This window comes from Hyperoodon ampullatus, assembly GCF_949752795.1.
Source record: "Hyperoodon ampullatus genome assembly, chromosome: 5".
NCBI lineage: Eukaryota > Metazoa > Chordata > Mammalia > Artiodactyla > Ziphiidae > Hyperoodon > Hyperoodon ampullatus.
The window spans coordinates 90,698,569-90,719,696 of NC_136918.1; the positions used below are offsets into that span (position 1 = coordinate 90,698,569).

Genomic DNA, 21,128 nt, shown 5'->3' on the forward strand with positions numbered 1-21,128 from the left:
TAATTATGTATATTTCGGTGAATTCTAAAACTACCCTGAATGATTACTCTAACTGTACATATTACATACATGTGGAAACTTAAATGAGAAGGATGAATGGAAGGATTAAATGATAAGAGCACTTGGGGCTTCCCTGGTGGCGCAGTGGTTGAGAGCCCGCCTGCCAATGCAGGGGACACGGGTTCGTGCCCCGGTCCGGGGAGATCCCACATGCCGCGGAGCGGCTGGGCCCGTGAGCCATGGCCGCTGAGCCTGCGCGTCCAGAGCCTGTGCTCCGCAACGGGAGAGGCCACAACAGCGCGAGGCCCACATACCCGCAAAAAAAAAAAAAAAAAAAAAAAAAAATGATAAGAGCACTTACAATGTGCCACCCTTAGAGGTGCTTTATTTATTTATTTAAAGTTATTTATTTATTTATTTTTGGCTGCGTTGGGTCTTCGTTGCTGCGTGCGGGCTTTCTCTAGTTGCGGTGAGCGGGGGCTATTCTTCGTTGTGGTGCGCGGACTTCTCATTGCGGTGGCTTCTCTTGTTGTGGAGCATGGGCTCTAGGCATGCGGGCTTCAGTAGTTGTGGCACACAAGCTCAGTAGCTGTGGCTTACAGGCTCTAGAGCGCAGGCTCAGTAGTTTTGGTGCACGGGCTTAGTTGCTCCGCGGCATTTGGGATCTTCCCAGACCAGGACTCGAACCTGTGTTCCCTGCATTGGCAGGTGGATTCTTAACCACTGCGTCATCAGGGAAGTACGACGTGCTTTAAATATACTGACTCATTTAATCCTTATGACCATCCTGTGATTGTTATGAGTCCTGTTTTATCCACGAGGAAACCGAGGCACAGAGAAGTAACTTGCCAAGTGTGGGGTTAGGAATCTGCAGAACTGTGATTTCAACTGACACAGTCAAGCTCCAGACCCCTCATTCTATTACTAGACTATGTTGCCTCTCTGGCTGAGGTTACAGAAACAAGGTAGGAATAGAGCTAGATCAAAAATAGGAGATTGAAGGCCTTCCCTGGAGGTCCAGTGGTTGAGACTCCGTGCTTCCATGGCATGGGGCACAGGTTTGATTCCTGGTCGGGGAACTAAGATCCCACATGCCACACAGCATGGCCAAAAAAAAAATAAAAAATGAGATTAATTCTTAGTTCAAAGCTGTTTGAACTACTCTGCTCTCCTGCTTTCAGTTTGGATTGCTAGCTCTTCAGTGTGGGAGAAATTGGGTAATTAATAGCTAATGGTAATCAGATTTTTTATTTTTTGAGGAGCTCTGACTATATTAGGCAGAGTTGGAGGGCAGTGATCATTTTGGAAAGCTGTGCAGAGGGAGGGGTGCTTAGGGGCTCCTTGAAGAAGGAGGCTGTGGAAGCAGAATATGGCGGACAGTACACTGGCCTGCTGTCAGGATACCTAACTTCAGGTCCTGGCTCTGCTGTTTATAAGCTGAGTGACCTCAGGTCTGTCTGATGTCACTAGTCCTTGATCCTAGTATACCCCTCCCCCTCCAGCTCAGTAAAAAGGGACTAGACTAGATATTTATGAAGACGCATCCAATTTTAGAGCCTATGCGTATTAGTTGCCCATCTTCATTTACAGGCGAAGTTTAAAATATCTATATATATTAATTTTTATTCTGAATGCAAACCTGAGGTTTTTGGAGCAGAGCAGATCATTATTTAATTATAACATATAATCGTGCTGATTCCCTTTTGCCCTAATTTGTACCCCTGGGGCAACGGATGAGATGAGGCAGATCGTATGTTATCCTACATATACTGGAGTTTGTACCACTAGCATGGAACTCTGAAAGAAATGAATCTGGATATTTATATAGGAGAGGGACAGCCATCTCCCTAACCCTACACTACCCCCTGACAGACAAACACACTTCTTTGCTCTTTGAGAAGGATTCTGGGTTCTTACTCTGACCCTTTGGAATATAAATAAATCTCTTGGGGGCAAGATAAGACTACCTTCTCCGGCCATGTCTCCATGGCCCCAGATCTCATTCCTTCCTTAAAATGTAAGCACATACCTCCAGGGAGGTAAATTTCTTCAGATGCTCTCTCACTAATAATTAGTCATAAATTAAATTCCAAGATTTGTTCTCCTAGGCTAGGTCTCAAGTTTTGGTAAAATTTGATCAGAAAGCCTTCACGGTGCAGAAACATAAAAATATTTTCTCTACAGTCCCACAAAGCATGGATATAAAATTAAAAGGGAGAATCCCCTGCCTTCCAGGGCTGTGAGTCTATGATGATTGGGCCATCTGTGTAAGAACTTCACATGTTTGTAAAAATGCAGGTTCCTGAGATCTACAGCAGACTGACTGAACAAGAATCTGTGGGACAGAAGCCTTAGAATCTGCGTTTCTGCACAGCTCCCCACACGATTCTTATGCACCGCAGACTTTCTCTTCTTTATTCCTGAGTTAAGGATCCTTCAGTTTTTCTGCTGCCAGAGATACTTCATATTATGCAGCTTTTGCTATTGAATCTGTGATTTTCAGGACTTTCCAAACATGTAAAGAAATGTAACAGTCTTGCCGGGAGAGTTTATGAGTGTCATATAAAAATAAATACTGATATTAGAAAGGTTTCTAGGGTGATGATGATTCTTTGAATTCTGAAAAGGTGATGGTGATGGTAAAGATGATACCACTAGTAAACAACTACTCATTAAGTAACTGAGACAGAATTTGAAATGGATTAGCTATGTTACATGGATTTCTGTTTTACAAAAACATGCAAAGATGTGCCACCATTATTGATATTTTTCTATTCAAAATGTAGTTGAGACATTTTCTTTTTTAATATTTTATTTATTTATTTATTTGGCTACACTGGGCCTTAGTTGCGGCATTTGGGATCTAGTTCCCTGACTAGGGAATGAACCTGGGCCCCCTGCATTGGGAGTGCGGAGTCTTAGCCACTGGACCACCAGGGAAGTCCTTAGTTGAGACATTTTTGCTGTGTTTTTCTATGATGTCTGAAGTTCTTTTGTAGAAACACAACTCTGAAATGAATATAAAAAGAGGAAAACTAATGGAATTAAAATTATTTTTTATTACTCACAACTCTAGTGATGAGATTAGTAGTTCAGGTCAAAATTCATTACAGTAAAATTTTATAGCCAAAAGTAATTATCTTTAAGCTAGCACCAAAATTATACAAACCCAAATGGTTTAAGTGTATCATACATTGTTACTAGGCTAGGCTCAATCCATTTTGCTATTTAGGAACAAGACACTGACATTTAATATAAAGCATCTCAAAGATATGATAACATCTGACAGGTAGTGGAGAAGTTTAGTCACATTATGAGTGCAGAATAGACTTGTGGCAGTGTTTCAACAGTGGAAGAGATGAGCAGTAGGCCCTGGGAGCATCTGTTAATCCTGTTAATCACCAACGTTTTATTGAGTACCTATAAAGTGCTAAACATTGTGATAGGTACTACAGATAAAAAATGACTTTGAGAGTTTACAGTCTGTTGAGAGAGATACCCGTGTTAAGACAGTGTGATACATACCATGATAAATATAGGTAGAAAGGGATATAGGAGGCTTCTGCTATAAATATGGCTATATAGATGTAGCATCTTCCTGTTTTTCCTGGGAGTCTTCTAAGAGCAACAAGAAAACAGAAAACAAAAATGCAACTCCAATTTCAGTCAAGCTAGGAAACATATACCAAAATACTGCAGTGCTGCCAAAAGCAGTCAAGATAATGCAGGAGCTCCACAGGAGGAAAGGAAGAGAAATGGAAAGATGAGCCCAGCAATAGCACCTCTAAAGAATTAACACAAATACACTTACTGAAGAAGGGTTCATCTGGAAATGGAAAAGCTATAGCCTTTATCTACAATAGCTGGGAGGCAACAGGAACCTTACTGGACCTGCTTTGGTTCACAGAAGTAGAAGATGTGGAATGTACATGAAAGTACTCCAAAAAGCCATATTTGCAGAAGCAGTGTTTTTTGGATAAAGATTAGAAGAAAAGAGGTTTTGCTTGTGGAAAAAAAAGAAAAAAGAAACTTGCCTAGACTCTTATCCTCTACCTACCCTTCCTATAGAAAATTCTGGCAAAGAGCTAGTCCTGGAAAACCTAACTCTTATAATGATGTATTTAAGAAACAAACTAGTACAATAGCTAAATATCTACAAAAAAATCCAGTAAAATATGAATATGGCACCATATAAATAAATAACATATAAATATCATAAACAAAAAGGAAACAAAATCCAGTAAGATACAAATGACAAAAAAGGAGCAACTACATCCATTGCTGATTAAAAAAAAAACTCTTAGCAAGTCAGGAACAGAAGGAAACTCCCTCAGTGTGATAAAGGACATCTACAAAAACCTTACAGCTAAAATTGTACTTACTAGTGAAAGACTAAAATCTCTCCCCTAAGATCAGGAATTAGACAAGGAGGTTTGCTCTCTTCACTCCAATTCAGCATTTACAGGAGGTTCTAGAAGTACAAGAAAGACAGAAAAGAAATAAAAGTCATTCTGACTGCAAAGGAAGAGGTAAAACTGGTTCTTTTCAGATGTGATAGTCTATGTAGAAAATTGAATGGAATCTGTTAAAAAGTTACTGGAATTGGTAAAATGAGCTTAGCAAAGTTGCAGGGTTCAAAATCAGTATATAAAAATCAACTATTTTGACTTACTAGCATCAGACAATTGTAATTGAAATTTTAAAATATAATACCATTTCCAATAGCATTAAGATAGATGAAATACTTCAGGAAAAATTTGACAAAAGATGAGTAAGACCTGCACTGAAAACTACAAAACACTGATGAAAAAATTAAATAAAGCAAATAAATAGAGAGATAACCTATGTTCATGAGTTTGAAGACTCAATATTGTTAAGATGTCAATTCTCTCTAATAGGTCTATAGATTTAACCCAATGTTAATCAAAATCCAAGCTAGTTGTTTGTGTTTCTTTCTTTTTGTAGAAATTGTAAAATGTATAAAATTCATATGGACTGCAGAGGATTTAAAATAACTTTGAAAAAGAACAAAGTTGGTGGGGTTGACACCATCTAATTTCAAGGCATTATAAACCTATGGTAATCAAGACAATTTGGTATTGGTGTTAAAAGAAACAAATAGAACCATGGGACATAATAAATAATATAGAAATAGACTCAAACATTTGTGGTCAATTGTTTTTCAACAAAGGGACCAATACATTTCATTGGGAGAAAGAAATAATCTTTTCAACAAATGATACCAAAACACTTGGATAGTCATATATACCTCAAAATAATGAACCTTGACTCTTACCTCAAACCAAACAAAAATTATGTGAAATGCAGCATAGGCCAAATGTAAAAGCTAAAACTATAAACCTTCTAGAAGAATGCGTGGGAAAAAATTTCAGTGGCCTAGGGTTTGGCAAAGATTTCTTAAATATGATACAAAAAGCATGAGCTATAAAAGAAAATTTAACAAATTTGACTCCATCAAAATTTAAAAACTTTGCTCTTCAAAGGACACAAGAAATCAAAAAATCAAGCCACAGACTGGAAGAAAACATTTACAAAACTCTATCTGATCTGGACTGATATCTAGAATGTATAAAGAACTTTAAAAACTCAATAATAAGACACACAACACATTTTAAAAATAGGCAGGTTTGAGACTCTAAACAGAGGACCCAGCTGAGCCACACTGCATTTGGGTTTCTGACCTATAGAACTGGTACTATCAGTTCTTCCTTTTGTCCCGCCAACCTGAGGGCTCTAAGAGCTTCCTGCTTTTGCTAACATCTAGGGTACCTTCCATCCCCTGGTAGTCTCCTCAGCCTCTTCCATCTCTTCTGTTACCAATCACTGTAGTAAATTCCTTCTGCTTTAAAAAAATGGGAAGAACATTTGAACAGACATTTCACTAAGGGAGATATACAGAGAGCAAATAAACACATGAATGTAAGCATACATCTACACAAAAACTTATACTTGTATGCTCATAGTAGTTTTGCTTTTATATTTTTTAAATTTTTAAAATTTTTTGACATCTTATTAGAGTATAATTGCTTTACAATGGTGTGTCAGTTTCTGCTTTATAACAGAGTGAATCAGTTATACATATACATATGTCCCCATATCTCTTCCCTCTTGCATCTCCCTCTCTCCCACCCTCCCTATCCCACCCCTCTAGGTGGTCACAAAGCACTGAGCTGATCTCCCTGTGCTATGCGGCTGCTTCCCACTAGCTATCTGTTTTACGTTTGGTAGTGTATATATGTCCATGCCACTCCCTCACTTTGTCCCAGCTTACCCTTCCCCCTCCCCATATCCTCAAGTCCATTCTCTAGAAGGTCTGCATCTTTATTCCCGTCTTGCCCCTATGTTCTTTTGACCATTTTCTTTTTTAGATTCCATATATATGTGTTAGCATATGGTATTTGTTTTTCTCTTTCTGACTTACTTCACTCTGTATGACAGTCTCTAGGTCCATCCACCTCACTACAAATAACTCAGTTTCATTCCTTTTTATGGCTGAATAATATTCCATTGTATATATGTGCCACATCTTCTTTATCCATTCATCTGTTGATGGACACTTAGGTTGCTTCCATGTCCTGGCTATTGTAAATAGAGCTGCAACGAACATTTTGGTACATGACTCTTCTTGAATTATGGTTTTCTCAGGGTATATGCCCAGTAGTGGGATGGCTGGGTCGTATGGTAGTTCTATTTTTAGTTTCTAAGGAAACTCCATACTATTCTCCATAGTGGCTGTATCGATTTACATTCCCGCCAACAGTGCAAGAGGGTTCCCTTTTCTCCACACCCACTCCAGCATTTACTGTTTGTAGATTTTTTGATGATGGCCACTCTGACTGGTGTGAGGTGATACCTCATTGTAGTTTTGATTTGCATTTCTCTAATGATTAGTGATGTTGAGCATTCTTTCATATGTTTGTTGGCAATCTGTATATCTTCTTTGCAGAAATGTCTGTTTAGGTCTTCTGCCCATTTTTGGATTGGGCTGTTTGTTTTTTTGGTGTTGAGCTGCATGAGTTGCTTGTATGTTTTGGAGATGAATCCTTTGTAATTTGCTTCATTTGCAAATATTTTCTCCCATTCTGAGGGTTGTCTTTTGGTCTTGTTTATGGTTTCCTTTGATGTGCAAAAGCTTTTAAGTTTCATTAGGTCCCATTTGTTTATTTTTGTTTTTATTTCCATTTCTCTAGGAGGTGGGTCAAAAAGGATCTTGCTGTGATTTATGTCATAGAGTGTTCTGCCTATGTTTTCCTCTAAGAGTTTGATGGTGTCTGGCCTTACATTTAGGTCTTTAATCCATTTTGAGTTTATTTTTGTGTATGGTGTTAGGGAGTGTTCTAATTTCATTCTTTTACATGTAGCTGCCCAGTTTGCCCAGCGCCACTTACTGAAGAGACTGTCTTTTCTCCACTGTATATTCTTGTCTCCTTTGTCAAAGATAAGTTGACCATATGTGCATGGGTTTATCTCTGGGCTTTCTATCCTGTTCCATTAATGTATATTTCTGTTTTTGTGCCAGTACCATACTGTCTTGATTCATAGTAGTTTTGTATGTAATAGCCAAACACTGGAAGTCACCCAAGTTACTATCAATAGGTGAAAGGACAAATTGTGGTATGTCCATTCAGTGGAATACAACTCAGCAATAAAAAGGAATGAACTATTGATCCACAAAGCAATATGGATTAATTTCAAAATAATTGTTCCTAGTGAAAGAAACCAGACGAAAAAGATTTATGATTCCACTTAAGATAAAATTCTAGAAAATGCAGATGATCTATGCTGAGAGAAAGCAGATCAGTGGTTGCCCATGGATCGGATGGGGGGAGGAAGAGGTGTAGGGAGGGGTCAGAGGGAGGGAGCTCAAGGAAACCTTTGGGCATAGTTAACTATAGCAAACACTGTATGATATGTATGAAAGTTATTAAGAGAGTAGATCCTAGGAGTTCTCATTACAAGGAAAAACTTTTTTCTTTTTTTATTGTATCTATATGAGATGATGGCTGATAACTAAACTTACTGTGGTAATCATTGCACAATATATGTAAGCCAAACCATTACCTTAAACTTAATGATGTATGACAATTATATCTCAAAACTAACTGGAGGTGGGGAAAGAATACAATGGAGCTGAGGAGCCGGAGGAAGATGGCGGAAGAGTAAGACGCGGAGATCACCTTCCTCCCCACAGATACATCAGAAATTCATCTACACGTGGAACAACTCCAACAGAACACCTACTGAACGCTGACAGAAGACCTCAGACCCCCCAAAAGGCAAGAAACTCCCCACATACCTGGGTAGGTCAAAAGAAAAAAAGAATAAACAGAGACAATAGGATATGGACGGGACCTGCACCAGTGGGAGGGAGCCGTGAAGGAGGGAAGGTTTCTACACACTACAAGCCCCTTCGAGGGCGGAGACTGCAGGTGGCGGAGGGGGAAAGCTTCGGAGTAGCGGAGGAGAGCACAGCAACAGGGGTGTGGAGGGCAAAGCAGAGAGATTTTGGCACAGAGGATCGGTGCCCTCAGGCACACACCAGCCCGAGAGACTTGTCTGCTCGGCCGCCAGGGCGGGCGGGGCTGGGAGCTGAGGCTCGGGTATCGGCTTTCAGTCGGAGCGCAGGGAGAGGACTGGGGCTGGCGGCAGGAAGAGAGCCTGAAGGGGTTAGTGCTAGCCCGGAGGGAGTCCGGGGAAAGGGTCTGGAGCTACCGGAGAGGCAAGAGACTTTTTTCCCTTTTGTTGCCTGGTGCGCGAGGAGAGGGCATTCCCCTCCCTCCCCTCTGCCTGAGTGAGCCAGAGCCCCCGAATCAGCGGCTCCTTTAAACCCGTCCTGTCTGAGCGAAGAACGGACGCCCTCCGGCGACCTACGCGCAGAGGCGGGGCCAGGTCCAAGGCTGAGACCCGGGAGCTGTGAGAGCAGAGACAGGGAAATCTCTCTGTGCAGCCTCCGAGGCAGCGGATTAAAGCTCCACGGTCCATTTGATGTGCCCTGCGTCTGTGGAGTGCATGAATGGACAGCGAATCATCCCAAATTGAGGAAGTGGACCTTGAGAACAAGATTTAAGACTTTCCCCCCCTTTTTTTTCCCTCTTTTTACAACGAATTATCTCAAATTAAGGAGGTGGACTTAGCAAGATTTCAGACTTTTCGCCCTTTTCCTCTTTTTACAACGAATTATCCCAAATCGAGGAGGTGGACTTGGAGAGCAAGATTTTTGATTTTTTCCCCTGCTCTCTTTTTGTGAATGTGTATGTGTAATCTTCTGTATAAGATTCTCTCTGTATAGCTTTGCTTCCACCATATGTCCCAGGGTTCTTTCGGTCCGTGTTTTTTTTCAATAATTACTTTTTAATTTTAATAACGCTACTATATTTCATACTTTATTCTATTTTACTTTACCTGCTCTTTCTTTTTTTCCTCCCTTCCCTTCCTCCCTCCCTCCCTCTGCTCCTCCTTTCCTTCTTTCTTTTTCTTTCCTCCATCCCTCCCTCCCTCCCACCCTTCTTCTTTCCACTTTCTTTTTCTTTCCTTCCTCCCTCCCTCCCTCCTGTCTTTCTTTCTTTCTTTCCTTCCTCCCTCCCTCCCTCTCTTCTTCCATTCACTCTTCCTTTTGCTTTCATTCCTCCCTCCCTCCCTCCTTTCTTTCCTTTCTCTCCATCCTTCCTCCCTCCCTCCTTTCTTTCTTTCTTCCTTCCTTCCTTCCTTACTTCCCTTCTTCCTTTCTTTCAATCTCTCTTTCTTTCTTCTACTAATTATTTCTTTCTACTTTTTCTCACTGTTATTCTGAGCCGGGTGGATGAAAGGCTCTTGGTGCTGCAGCCAGGAGTTAGTGCTGTGCCTCTGAAGTGGGAGAGCCAACTTCAGGACACGGGTCCACAAGAGACCTCCCAGCTCCACATAATATCAAGCAGCGAAAATCTCCCAGGGATCTCCATCTCAACACCAGCACCCAGCTTCAGTCAACGACCAGCAAGCTACAGTGCTGGTCACCCTATGCCAAGCAACTAGCAAGGCAGGAACACAACCCCACCCATTAGCAGAGAGGCTACCTAAAAACATAATAAGGCCACAGGCACCCCAAAACACACCACCAGACGTGGACCTGTCCACCAGAAAGACAAGATCGAGCTTCAACCACCAGAACACAGGCATTAGTCCCCCCCACCAGGAAGCCTACACAACCTACTGAAACAACCTTAGCCACGGGGGACAGACACCAAAAACAACGGGAACTACGAATCTGCAGCCTGCAAAAAGGAGACCCCAAACACAGTAACATAAGCAAAATGAGAAAGCAGAAAAACACACAGCAGGTGAAGGAGCAAGATAAAAACCTACCAGATCTAACAAATGAAGAGGTAATAGGCAGTCTACCTGAAAAAGAATTCAGAATAATGATAGTAAAGCTGATCCAAGATTCTATTTCCCAGATCCAAAATCTTGGAAATAGAATAGACAATATGCAAGAAACAGTTAACAAGGACCTAGAAGAACTAAAGATGAATCAAGCATCGATTAAAAACACAATAAATGAAATGAAAAATACTCTAGATGGGATCAATAGCAGAATAACTGAGGCAGAAGAACGGATAAGTGAGGTGGAAGATAAAATAGTGGAAATAACTGATGCAGAGAAAAATAAAGAAAAAAGAATGAAAAGAACAGAGGACAGTCTCAGAGACCTCTGGGACAACATTAAACGCACCAACATTCGAATTATAGGGGTTCCAGAAGAAGAAGAGAAAAAGAAAGGGACTGAGAAAATATTTGAAGAGATTATAGTTGAAAACTTCCCTAATATGGGAAAGGAAATAGTTAATCAAGTCCAGGAGGCACAGAGAGTCCCATACAGAATAAATCCAAGAAGAAATACGCCAAGACACATATTAATCAAACTGTCAAAAATTAAACACAAAGAAATCATATTAAAAGCAGCAAGGGAAAAACAACAAATAACACACAAGGGAATCCCCATCAGGTTAACAGCTGATCTCTCAGCAGAAACTCTACAAGCCAGAAGGGAGTGGCAGGACATAATTAAAGTGATGAAGGAGAGAAACCTGCAACCAAGATTACTCTACCCAGCAAGGATCTCATTCAGATTTGATGGAGAAATTAAAACGTTTACAGACAAGCAAAAGCTGAGAGAGTTCAGCACCACCAAACCAGCTTTACAACAAATGCTAAAGGAACTTCTCTAGGCAAGAAACACAACAGAAGGACTATACCTACAATAACGAACCCAAAGCCATTAAGGAAATGGGAATAGGAACATACATATCAATAATTACCTTAAATGTAAATGGACTAAATGCTCCCACCAAAAGACACAGAGTGGCTGAATGGATACAAAAACAAGACCCATATATATGCTGTCTACAAGAGACCCACTTCAGACCTAGAGACACATACAGATTGAAAGTAAGGGGATGGAAAAAGATATTCCATGCAAATGGAAATCAAAAGAAAGCTGGAGTAGCAATTCTTATATCAGACAAAATAGACTTTAAAATAAAGACTATTAGAAGAGACAAAGAAGGACACTACATAACGATAAAGGGATCGATCCAAGAAGAAGATATAACAATTGTAAATATTTATGCACCCAACATAGGAGCACCTCAATACATAAGGCAAATACTAACAGCCATAAAAGGGGAAATCGACAGTAACACAATCATAGTAGGGGACTTTAACACCCCACTTTCACCAATGGACAGATCATCCAAAATGAAAATAAATAAGGAAACACAAGCTTTAAATGATACATTAAACAAGATGGACTTAATTGATATTTATAGGACATTCCATCCAAAAACAACAGAATACACATTTTTCTCAAGTGCTCATGGAACATTCTCCAGGATAGATCATATCTTGGGTCACAAATCAAGCCTTGTTAAATTTAAGAAAATTGAAATTGTATCAAGTATCTTTTCCGACCACAATGCTATGAGACTAGACATCAATTACAGGAAAAGATCTGTAAAAAATACAAACACATGGAGGCTAAACAATACACTACTCAATAATGAAGTGATCACTGAAGAAATCAAAGAGGAAATTAAGAAATACTTAGAAACAAATGACAATGGAGACACGACGACCCAAAACCTATGGGACGCAGCAAAAGCAGTTCTAAGGGGGAAGTTTATAGCAATACAATCCCACCTTAAGAAACAGGAAACATTTCGAGTAAACAACCTGACCCTGCACCTAAAGCAATTAGAGAAAGAAGAACAAAAAACCCCCAAAGTTAGCAGAAGGAAAGAAATCATAAAGATCAGATCAGAAATAAATGAAAAAGAAATGAAGGAAACGATAGCAAAGATCAACCAGACTAAAAGCTGGTTCTTTGAGAAGATAAACAAAATTGACAAACCATTAGCCAGACTCATCAAGAAAAGAAGGGAGAAGACTCAAATCAGTAGAATTAGAAATGAAAAAGGAGAAGTAACAACTGACACTGCAGAAATACAAAAGATCATGAGAGATTACTATAAGCAACTCTATGCCAATAAAATGGACAACCTGGAAGAAATGGACAAATTCTTAGAAATGCACAACCTACCAAGACTGACTCAGGAAGAAATAGAAAATATGAATAGACCAATCACAAGCACTGAAATTGAAACTGTGATTAAAAATCTTCCATCAAACAAAAGCCCAGGACCAGATGGCTTCACAGGCGAATTCTATCAAACATTTAGAGAAGAGCTAACACCCATCCTTCTCAAACTCTTCCAAACAATATCAGAGGAAGGAACACTCCCAAACTCATTCTACGAGGCCACCATCACCTTGATACCAAAACCAGGCAAGGATGTCACAAAGAAAGAAAACTACAGGCCAATATCACTGATGAACATAGATGCAAAAATCCTCAACAAAATACTAGCAAACAGAATGCAACAGCACATTAAAAGGATCATACACCATGATCAAGTGGGGTTTATTCCAGGAATGCAAGGATTCTTCAATATATGCAAATCAATCAATGTGATACACCATATTAACAAGTTGAAGGAGAAAAACCATATGATCATCTCAATAGATGCAGAGAAAGCTTTCGACAAAATTCAACACCCATTTATGATAAAAACCCTGCAGAAAGTAGGCATAGAGGGAACTTTCCTCAACATAATAAAGGCCATATATGACAAACCCACAGCCAACATTGTCCTCAACGGTGAAAAACTGAAACCATTTCCACTAAGATCAGGAACAAGACAAGGCTGCCCACTCTCACCACTCTTATTCAACATAGTTTTGGAAGTTTTAGCCACAGCAATCAGAGAAGAAAAGGAAATAAAAGGAATCCAAATTGGAAAAGAAGAAGTAAAGCTGTCACTGTTTGCAGATGACATGATACTATACATAGAGAATCCTAAAGATGCTACCGAAAAACTACTAGAGCTAATCAATGAATTTGGTAAAGTAGCAGGATACAAAATTAATGCACAGAAATCTCTGGCATTCCTGTACACTAATGATGAAAAATCTGAAAATGAAATCAAGAAAACACTCCCATTTACCATTGCAACAAAAAGAATAAAATATCTAGGAATAAACCTACCTAAGGAGACAAAAGACCTGTATGCAGAAAATTATAAGACACTGATGAAAGAAATTAAAGATGATATAAATAGATGGAGAGATATACCATGCTCCTGGATTGGAAGAATCAATATTGTGAAAATGACTCTACTACCCAAAGCAATCTACAGATTCAATGCAATCCCTATCAAACTACCACTGGCATTTTTCACAGAAGTAGAACAAAAAATTTCAAAATTTGTTTGGAAAAACAAAAGACCCTGAATAGCCAAAGCAATCTTGAGAACGAAAAACGGAGCTGGAGGAATCAGGCTCCCTGACTTCAGACTATACTACAAAGCTACAGTAATTAAGACAGTGTGGTACTGGCATAAAAACAGAAAGATAGATCAGTGGATCAGGATAGAAAGCCCAGAGATAAACCCACGCACATATGGCCAACTTATCTTTGATAAAGGAGGCAGGAATGTACAGTGGAGAAAGGACAGCCTCTTCAATAAGTGGTGCTGGGAAAACTGGACAGGGACATGTAAAAGTATGAGATTAGATCATTCCCTAACACCATACACAAAAATAAGCTCAAAATGGATTAAAGACCTAAATGTAAGGCCAGAAACTATCAAACTCTTAGAGGAAAACATAGGTAGAACACTCTATGACATAAATCACAGCAAGATCCTTTTTGACCCACCTCCTAGAGAAATGGAAATAAAAACAAAGATAAACAAATGGGACCTAATGAAACTTCAAAGCTTTTGCACAGCAAAGGAAACCATAAACAAGACCAAAAGACAACCCTCAGAATGGGAGAAAATATTTGCAAATGAAGCAACTGACAAAGGATTAATCTCCAAAATTTATAAACAGCTCATGCAGCTCAATAGCAAAAAAACAAACAACCCAATCCAAAAATGGGCAGAAGACTTAAATAGGCATTTCTCCAAAGAAGATATACAGACTGCCAACAAACACATGAAAGAATGCTCAACATCATTAATCATTAGAGAAATGCAAATCAAAACTACAATGAGATATCATCTCACACCAGTCAGAATGGCCATCATCAAGAAATCTAGAAACAATAAATGCTGGCGAGGGTGTGGAGAAAAGGGAACACTCTTGCACTGCTGGTGGGAATGTGAATTGGTACAGCCACTATGGAGAACAGTATGGAGGTTCCTTAAAAAACTAAAAATAGAACTACCATATGACCCAGCAATCCCACTACTAGGCATATACCCTGAGAAAACCATAATTCAAAAATAGACATGTACCAAAATGTTCATTGCAGCTCTATTCACAATAGCCCGGAGCTGGAAACAACCTAAGTGTCCATCATCGGATGAATGGATAAAGAAGATGTGGCACATATATACAATGGAATATTACTCAGCCATAAAAAGAAACGAAACTGAGCTATTTGTAATGAGGTGGCTAGACCTAGAGTCTGTCATACAGAGTGAAGTAAGTCAGAAAGAGAAAGACAAATACCGTATGCTAACACATATATATGGAATTAAAAAAAAAAAAAAATGTCATGAAGAACCTGGGGGTAAAACGGGAATAAAGACACAGACCTACTTGAGAATGGACTTGAGGATATGGGGAAGGGGAAGGGTAAGCTGTGACAAAGGGAAAGAGAGGCATGGACATATATACACTACCAAACGTAAGGTAGATAGATAGTGGGAAGCAGCCGCAGAGCACAGGGAGATCAGCTCGGTGCTTTGTGACTGCCTGGAGGGGTGGGATGGGGAGGGTGGGAGGGAGGGAGATGCATGAGGGAGGGGATGTGGGAACAGATGTATATGTATGACTGATTCACTTTGTTATAAAGCAGAAACTAATAAAAAAAAAAAAAGAATACAATGGAGCTGTAAAAAGGGAATGAAGAAGCTTTTTAAGTACTAATAGAGAAAGATCTGTAGGATATATCCTTAAGTAAAAAAGAAAGATGCAGACTGTGTGTATAATACACTACCATTTTTCCCCACCTCAGAAAAGTGGGGAAACCTTATGTATATATGCTTGTATTATAGATGATGTATAAGCAAATCTCTGGAAAGATAAACAAGAAATAAGTAGCAGTGGTTACTTGTTAGTGGAATATGAACTGGACAAATAGAGAATGGAGTAATAAGGAGACTTAAAAATACACTTTTAAAAATACATGTTTTTCTGGGCTTCCCTGGTGGCACAGTGGTTGAGAGTCCGCCTGCCAATGCAGGGGACACGGGTTCATGCCCCGGTCTGGGAAGATCCCACATGCCGCGGAGCGGCTGGGCCTGTGAGCCATGGCCCCTGAGCCTGCGCGTCTGGAGCCTGTGCTCTGCAACGGGAGAGGCCACAACAGTGAGAGGCCCGCATGCCGCAAAAACAAACAAAGAAACAAAAAATATATGTTTTTCCATATGAATCTGTATATATAGTGAGAGGTATCTATATAAACATCCAGAAAAATGTCAGGGGAGTATAGAAGATAAAGCAATTAATTTTCCTTTGGGGAATAGGAGGAGGAATTCGCAGTGGGTAATACTTGAACTGAGACTTGAAGGATGAGTCAAATTCGACAACCGGAGAATATCAGAAAGGTCATTCCAGGCAAAGGAAATGGGTGATACAAGGGCACGGGGACATGAAAGTGAACCTGAGGAATAGTAAATGTGACTGAGCATTTAGTGTATGAGGGCAACAAGGGGTGTCAGATGGAGGGAAAAATGGTTCAGAAGAAGAATTTAGAAAGTTAGTTGCAACCGTTTGTATGTCATGCTAGGTGCTGTTTGTCTTTATTTAATAAACTTGAATTGCATGTAGTCTGTGTGCCACACCATGTGGCAGGTGCTACAGAAATGAGACTCTGTCTTCTAAGCTAGTGGTCTCAGTCCTGACTGCATATGAGAATCACTCAGAGAGCTTTAAAAACTACCGATGCCAGGCCCCATCCCCACATAATTGAATTAGAATGTCAAGGTGTAAGGACTTGGCATCAATAGTTTTTCTTTAAAGTCTCACCAGGTGATTCTAAGCAAATGCATCCAAGTTTGAGAATTCCACCTCCCCTTCTCTTTCCCCCTCTTCTTCTGTCTTGTCTTCCTTATTTTAATGAAGTGAATAATATTGTATAGAAAGGGGTTGTGGCACAGGTCTAGAGAAGTCTCTGAACTGGAAGCAAGAAAATGAGGAGGTTATAGAAAATAGTTCAAGCAAAAGATGATAAAGTCATTTAAACAGGGAGGTGACTTGAAGCTAGTGCAAACCTGTGGACTGAGAGTGATTATTAGCCCAGGACAGCCTAGCTTGAATGTCTGGGTGTTTGGTGATGTTACTAGTCAAAAGAGGGACTGCACGAGGAAGTACAGGTTGGGGGTGGGTATAGGTACACAGGTGAAATAATTCAGGTTTGGAAGGGTTGCCTTAAAGGTACCTACAACTTATAAGATGCCACCAAGGGGCATTTGGATCTCAGGACAGAGGAAAAGGCCCTATTTCAACATCTATGCAGGCCATTCACATTGGAAAAATCTTCAGCAGCTCCAACCCTTAACATCCAACCCAAACTGGAGTCAGGACTCCAGTTTGGATGTTAGGGTACTTAACAAGAGCAAGGTAAATTTTCTGTCCTAGAGAGTGTGGACACTGTGCTAGATACCACGATGGCATCTGTGGCACAGTGAAAGAAAGTGGGTGCACCAAAAAGGAGGTGTAAGCAGATCCCCTAACCGGGGTCTCATTCCAAGGGGAGTGACCTTGGGTCTGGGGTGCAGGGCCCACATTACTCTTTATCTTCTCTGAATATTTCATTAACATCTCATCATTTTAGTGTAACAATTATCACATCAAAATATTAGCTTAGAAGATGCTTGTTTTTCAGGAAAAACAAATGCTTTCTCTCTCTACTTATGCCTCTGAGTACAAGGCAGGAGTTGGTTGCTGAGGGTAAGGCAGCATCTCAGTTATTAGGGACACAGTTAAGGCCAGTCTATCCTCAAAAGTCCCTTGAAGCTCAGGCCCAGAGCTCTGAACTATACAGAGCTGTTGCTGAAGGTCAAGATTTATTCCAGATGCTGGGACCTACAAGTGGAGACAAAGGGTCTCCAGAGAGGGGAGATGAGGGCTGTGGAGGCAGTGTTTAACACAGTGGCCCCTTGTATTGCTTATAAGACATTTGATCTATAATACTTCATTGGATTGTCTTGTACTGTCCAGTCGCTACCAGTCAGACATCATTGCTCTATGTCTAAACTGAAAGGGACTCCTTAATAATGATTGGTGAGAGTATGTGATCTTGGCACTTCTTTAAGAAATGAAGAATATTGAATTATTTTAATATGTCAATTGAAAGTTATTTTTACTTACATTGTCTAATGATTTTTTCCATAATAGCCTCAGTTTATGCCAACAAGTAGGATCACTGAGTTCACTACCACCTGCCAAACTTCAGCACCCAAGGTGAGTAATTAAAGTGGGATTGAGCCATTTGTAACATTTCCCATATGAAGGATAAGACTTATCAAGGGCCAAATGTCATCATGGTTTAATATGTTCAGAAAGTGAAGCACTGTTACGTATTTTTTCACTGTCATCATTTTTTTCTTATTAGAGTAATACATGTTTATTAGGAAAAACTCAGAAAATAAAATATAAATAAGATCACCCATTGTTTTACTGTCTGGAGACATTGACCATTTTAAATATTTTAATGTATTTATAATTGTATCTTTTCAGTATATTCTTTCCAATATATTTCAAGATATATTTCATAGAAAAATATATATTTGTGTATTATATAAAATTATACATTTAAAATCAGAGAGAATGTGTGTTTGTCTATGGATATATATTTGCCTAGAAATATGTTGTGTATGTAATTCCTACATTGTTTCTTGTTTCTGCTAAATGTCATATTATATTCCTCAAATGTCTGTTATTATCTAAAATTTAAAATTTTTTGAAACTTTAGAGTTATACCAATCACACACAAAAAATTATGGAAAACTCTTTATAATTTTGTTTCTTCACATTTCTTAACGGGCAAATGGTGGGACTGATAAACCCCAGCCAAACTTTAGATGAATAGATTACTGACCTATATGCACCAGAGATCCAAAAACAAGAAAGTCTTTGTTGGGGAGGAAGTCAGGAAGCACAGTGTATTCTCAATTTGGGGTCTTTTGCATCCTCAGAACCAGAAAGTTTCTTGACTCAGCCAAGCTCTGCTAAATCAAATTCTGAATGAGCCATTACAGCTGTATACATTTGCCAACGTATTTGCAACGTACATTTGCCAAAATTCTAAGCTTCTGATTTTTAAAATTGTTATTAGAAATAAATATCATCTAATGTCATAAGATTATAAGGGAAATGGTAATTAATTATAAATAAGCCAGCTGCCAAAAATTAAAAGCATGTTCTTTGTTATTTAAGGGAAATACGAAAATTCAGAGAATCAGGCCTTCTGGTGATGACTTGAAGCATGAGTCTCTTTCATCCTTTGAGCTTTCGGTCAACCATAGAGGCCGGAAAAGTAACACAGGAGAGGCCGATTCCGATGTAGAGTATGTTTCAGAGACTAAAATTACGAAGGAGCCTATGCAGAAGAAAGTGAAACCTCAACAGTGGAGACATCCAGCCGCCCTGCTGGAAAATGTCAAACTAGCTGAGAGATCCCAGGTGTTTTTTTTTTTCTTCTCTTATTCACAAAATGTATAGTAATTCACTTTTCCAGGAATAGCATTCTGTAAGGGTTTTGCTTCATTTTCACATTTTTAAAGCACTCTAATTATAGCATACACATTGTAATCTGAGTTTCCTGGACAAGGTCCCAATTTTTTTTTTTTTTCCTATATTCTCTCTTTTGGAGCAAAAGTCAGTTCGCTAATATCAGCACTGAAGGGCTCCTAAAGAACACCTCTGTGGGATAAAGATTTTAATCTGTATTTAAGAGAGAAATATTTATATAGGATAAGCCTGTAATCTTGAGGATTTTGCATTCAATGCTTTATAGCAAAAATGCTTAGCCAAATTTTACATACGTAGTTATTCCTGTAGTCAAAGTTCTGGAAAAATGAGATGTGATATTGATAATATAACTAAGTGCTAAGCTTGATTTTTAATGAATGTACCACCCTAGAATTTCCACGTATCTAAGTGAGTTTGTTTCTTTTAAAAGGAATCATTACACTTTTATTCTTACAAGGTTACGCTTATTTAATTCCTCTTTGAGAATCTGCCCTCAGATTCAGTATGTAACAGTAACAACACTTACAACTGAGTGGGCATTTACCCTGTGCCAGATTCAGTGTTAAATGACTACAGATATTATCTCACTACCTTTTAAAAAATCTTTTATAAGCCAAAATTTGTTGCCTCGTTTATCTGCCTTCTTAATCAAATTTGACTTCTAATGTCTTTTTACTGTTTCCAAAAATTAAATTCACCTTTAAAGGGTGAATATAGGGCACATGGAAAATATTCAAATGAGTTACCAAAGGTTCTGAAAGCAGGAAACTAATTTGATTAGCAAATATCCACTGAGCCCTGTGTAAGATACTGTGTTAAGCATGGTGGGAGACAAGATTTCAGGCATGGTTCTTTCAGAAGAAATTATTCTGAAAAATAGTTACATTACAGAAATATCTCACACATTTGTGAGATTTCTTTGTAATATCTTTGGAAAATGGTATGGATTCTTGAAAATCTTTAGTGATGGAGACTCATTACCTCCTAAGGCAGCCTTTCTCCTTTCATTTTTGGGTAGCTCATTCTCTTAAAATATTTGAAACCCAGTCCCCTATAATTTTGAAACTGTGGCCCTAAGTCTTTTCTTGAGACTATAGAAGAAGCTACGCTTAATCTGTCTACAATCTTCAGCATTTTACTTTGAATTATGTATCATATTTGAATGTAAAAATTTATCTGTTCAGCAGATACTCAACTTCTGCTATGTCTAAAAAACTTCATGCTTATAGTATAAAAAGTAGTTGCTATTACTTTATAGTTATATCTCCTTTAACCCCTGATTTCCATTCATCAGCTGTGGAATTTCAAGATTTGGGATTTGTAGGCTTATTTTATGGGTGGATTGCATGCTCCATAAACAACGTACAAGTGATCACAAAGTTGAAGTGAGCCCAGGTGTTAGAATAACACATTTTAGACTTTAAATATGGAGATTCACATATGTATATGTGAATATATATATGTATATATATAAAATCTTCTATCATGTGCCATTCAGTATGCCAGCCAGCTACAGGGGATTCAACTATGAGCAAAATCACATATGGTCCCAAGTCCCCACTGAACTTATAGTCTAGTGATGGAGACAGACAATCCAATGATTATACAGACAGATGTGAACTGCTACTGTGGTAGTTTTTATGAAATAGTAGCATGAGTCCTTGTAATAGGAGATTTGACTCTGGGAGGACAGAGAAGTCTTCCCTGAAAAAGCAATGACATATAACTTTTAGGATTGAATTCCAGCTAAGTGGGTAAGAGGAGAGAAGGAGCATTTCCAATGAATGCAAACAACATTTGCTAATGAG

General features: G+C 39.0%; 1 protein-coding gene across 1 annotated transcript in view; it reads left to right on the forward strand.

The window, feature by feature from the left end:
* MORC1 (MORC family CW-type zinc finger 1) overlaps positions 1–21,128 on the forward strand; it is a gene marked incomplete at both ends in the record, with an annotated part of 187,542 nt that overhangs the window by 108,111 nt on the left and 58,303 nt on the right. Inside the window, 2 exons of the mRNA XM_079704879.1 lie at positions 17,965–18,030; positions 19,006–19,251. Coding sequence (XP_079561005.1) covers positions 17,965–18,030; positions 19,006–19,251 — 312 coding nt within the window. The remainder of the gene's footprint in view (positions 1–17,964; positions 18,031–19,005; positions 19,252–21,128) is intronic.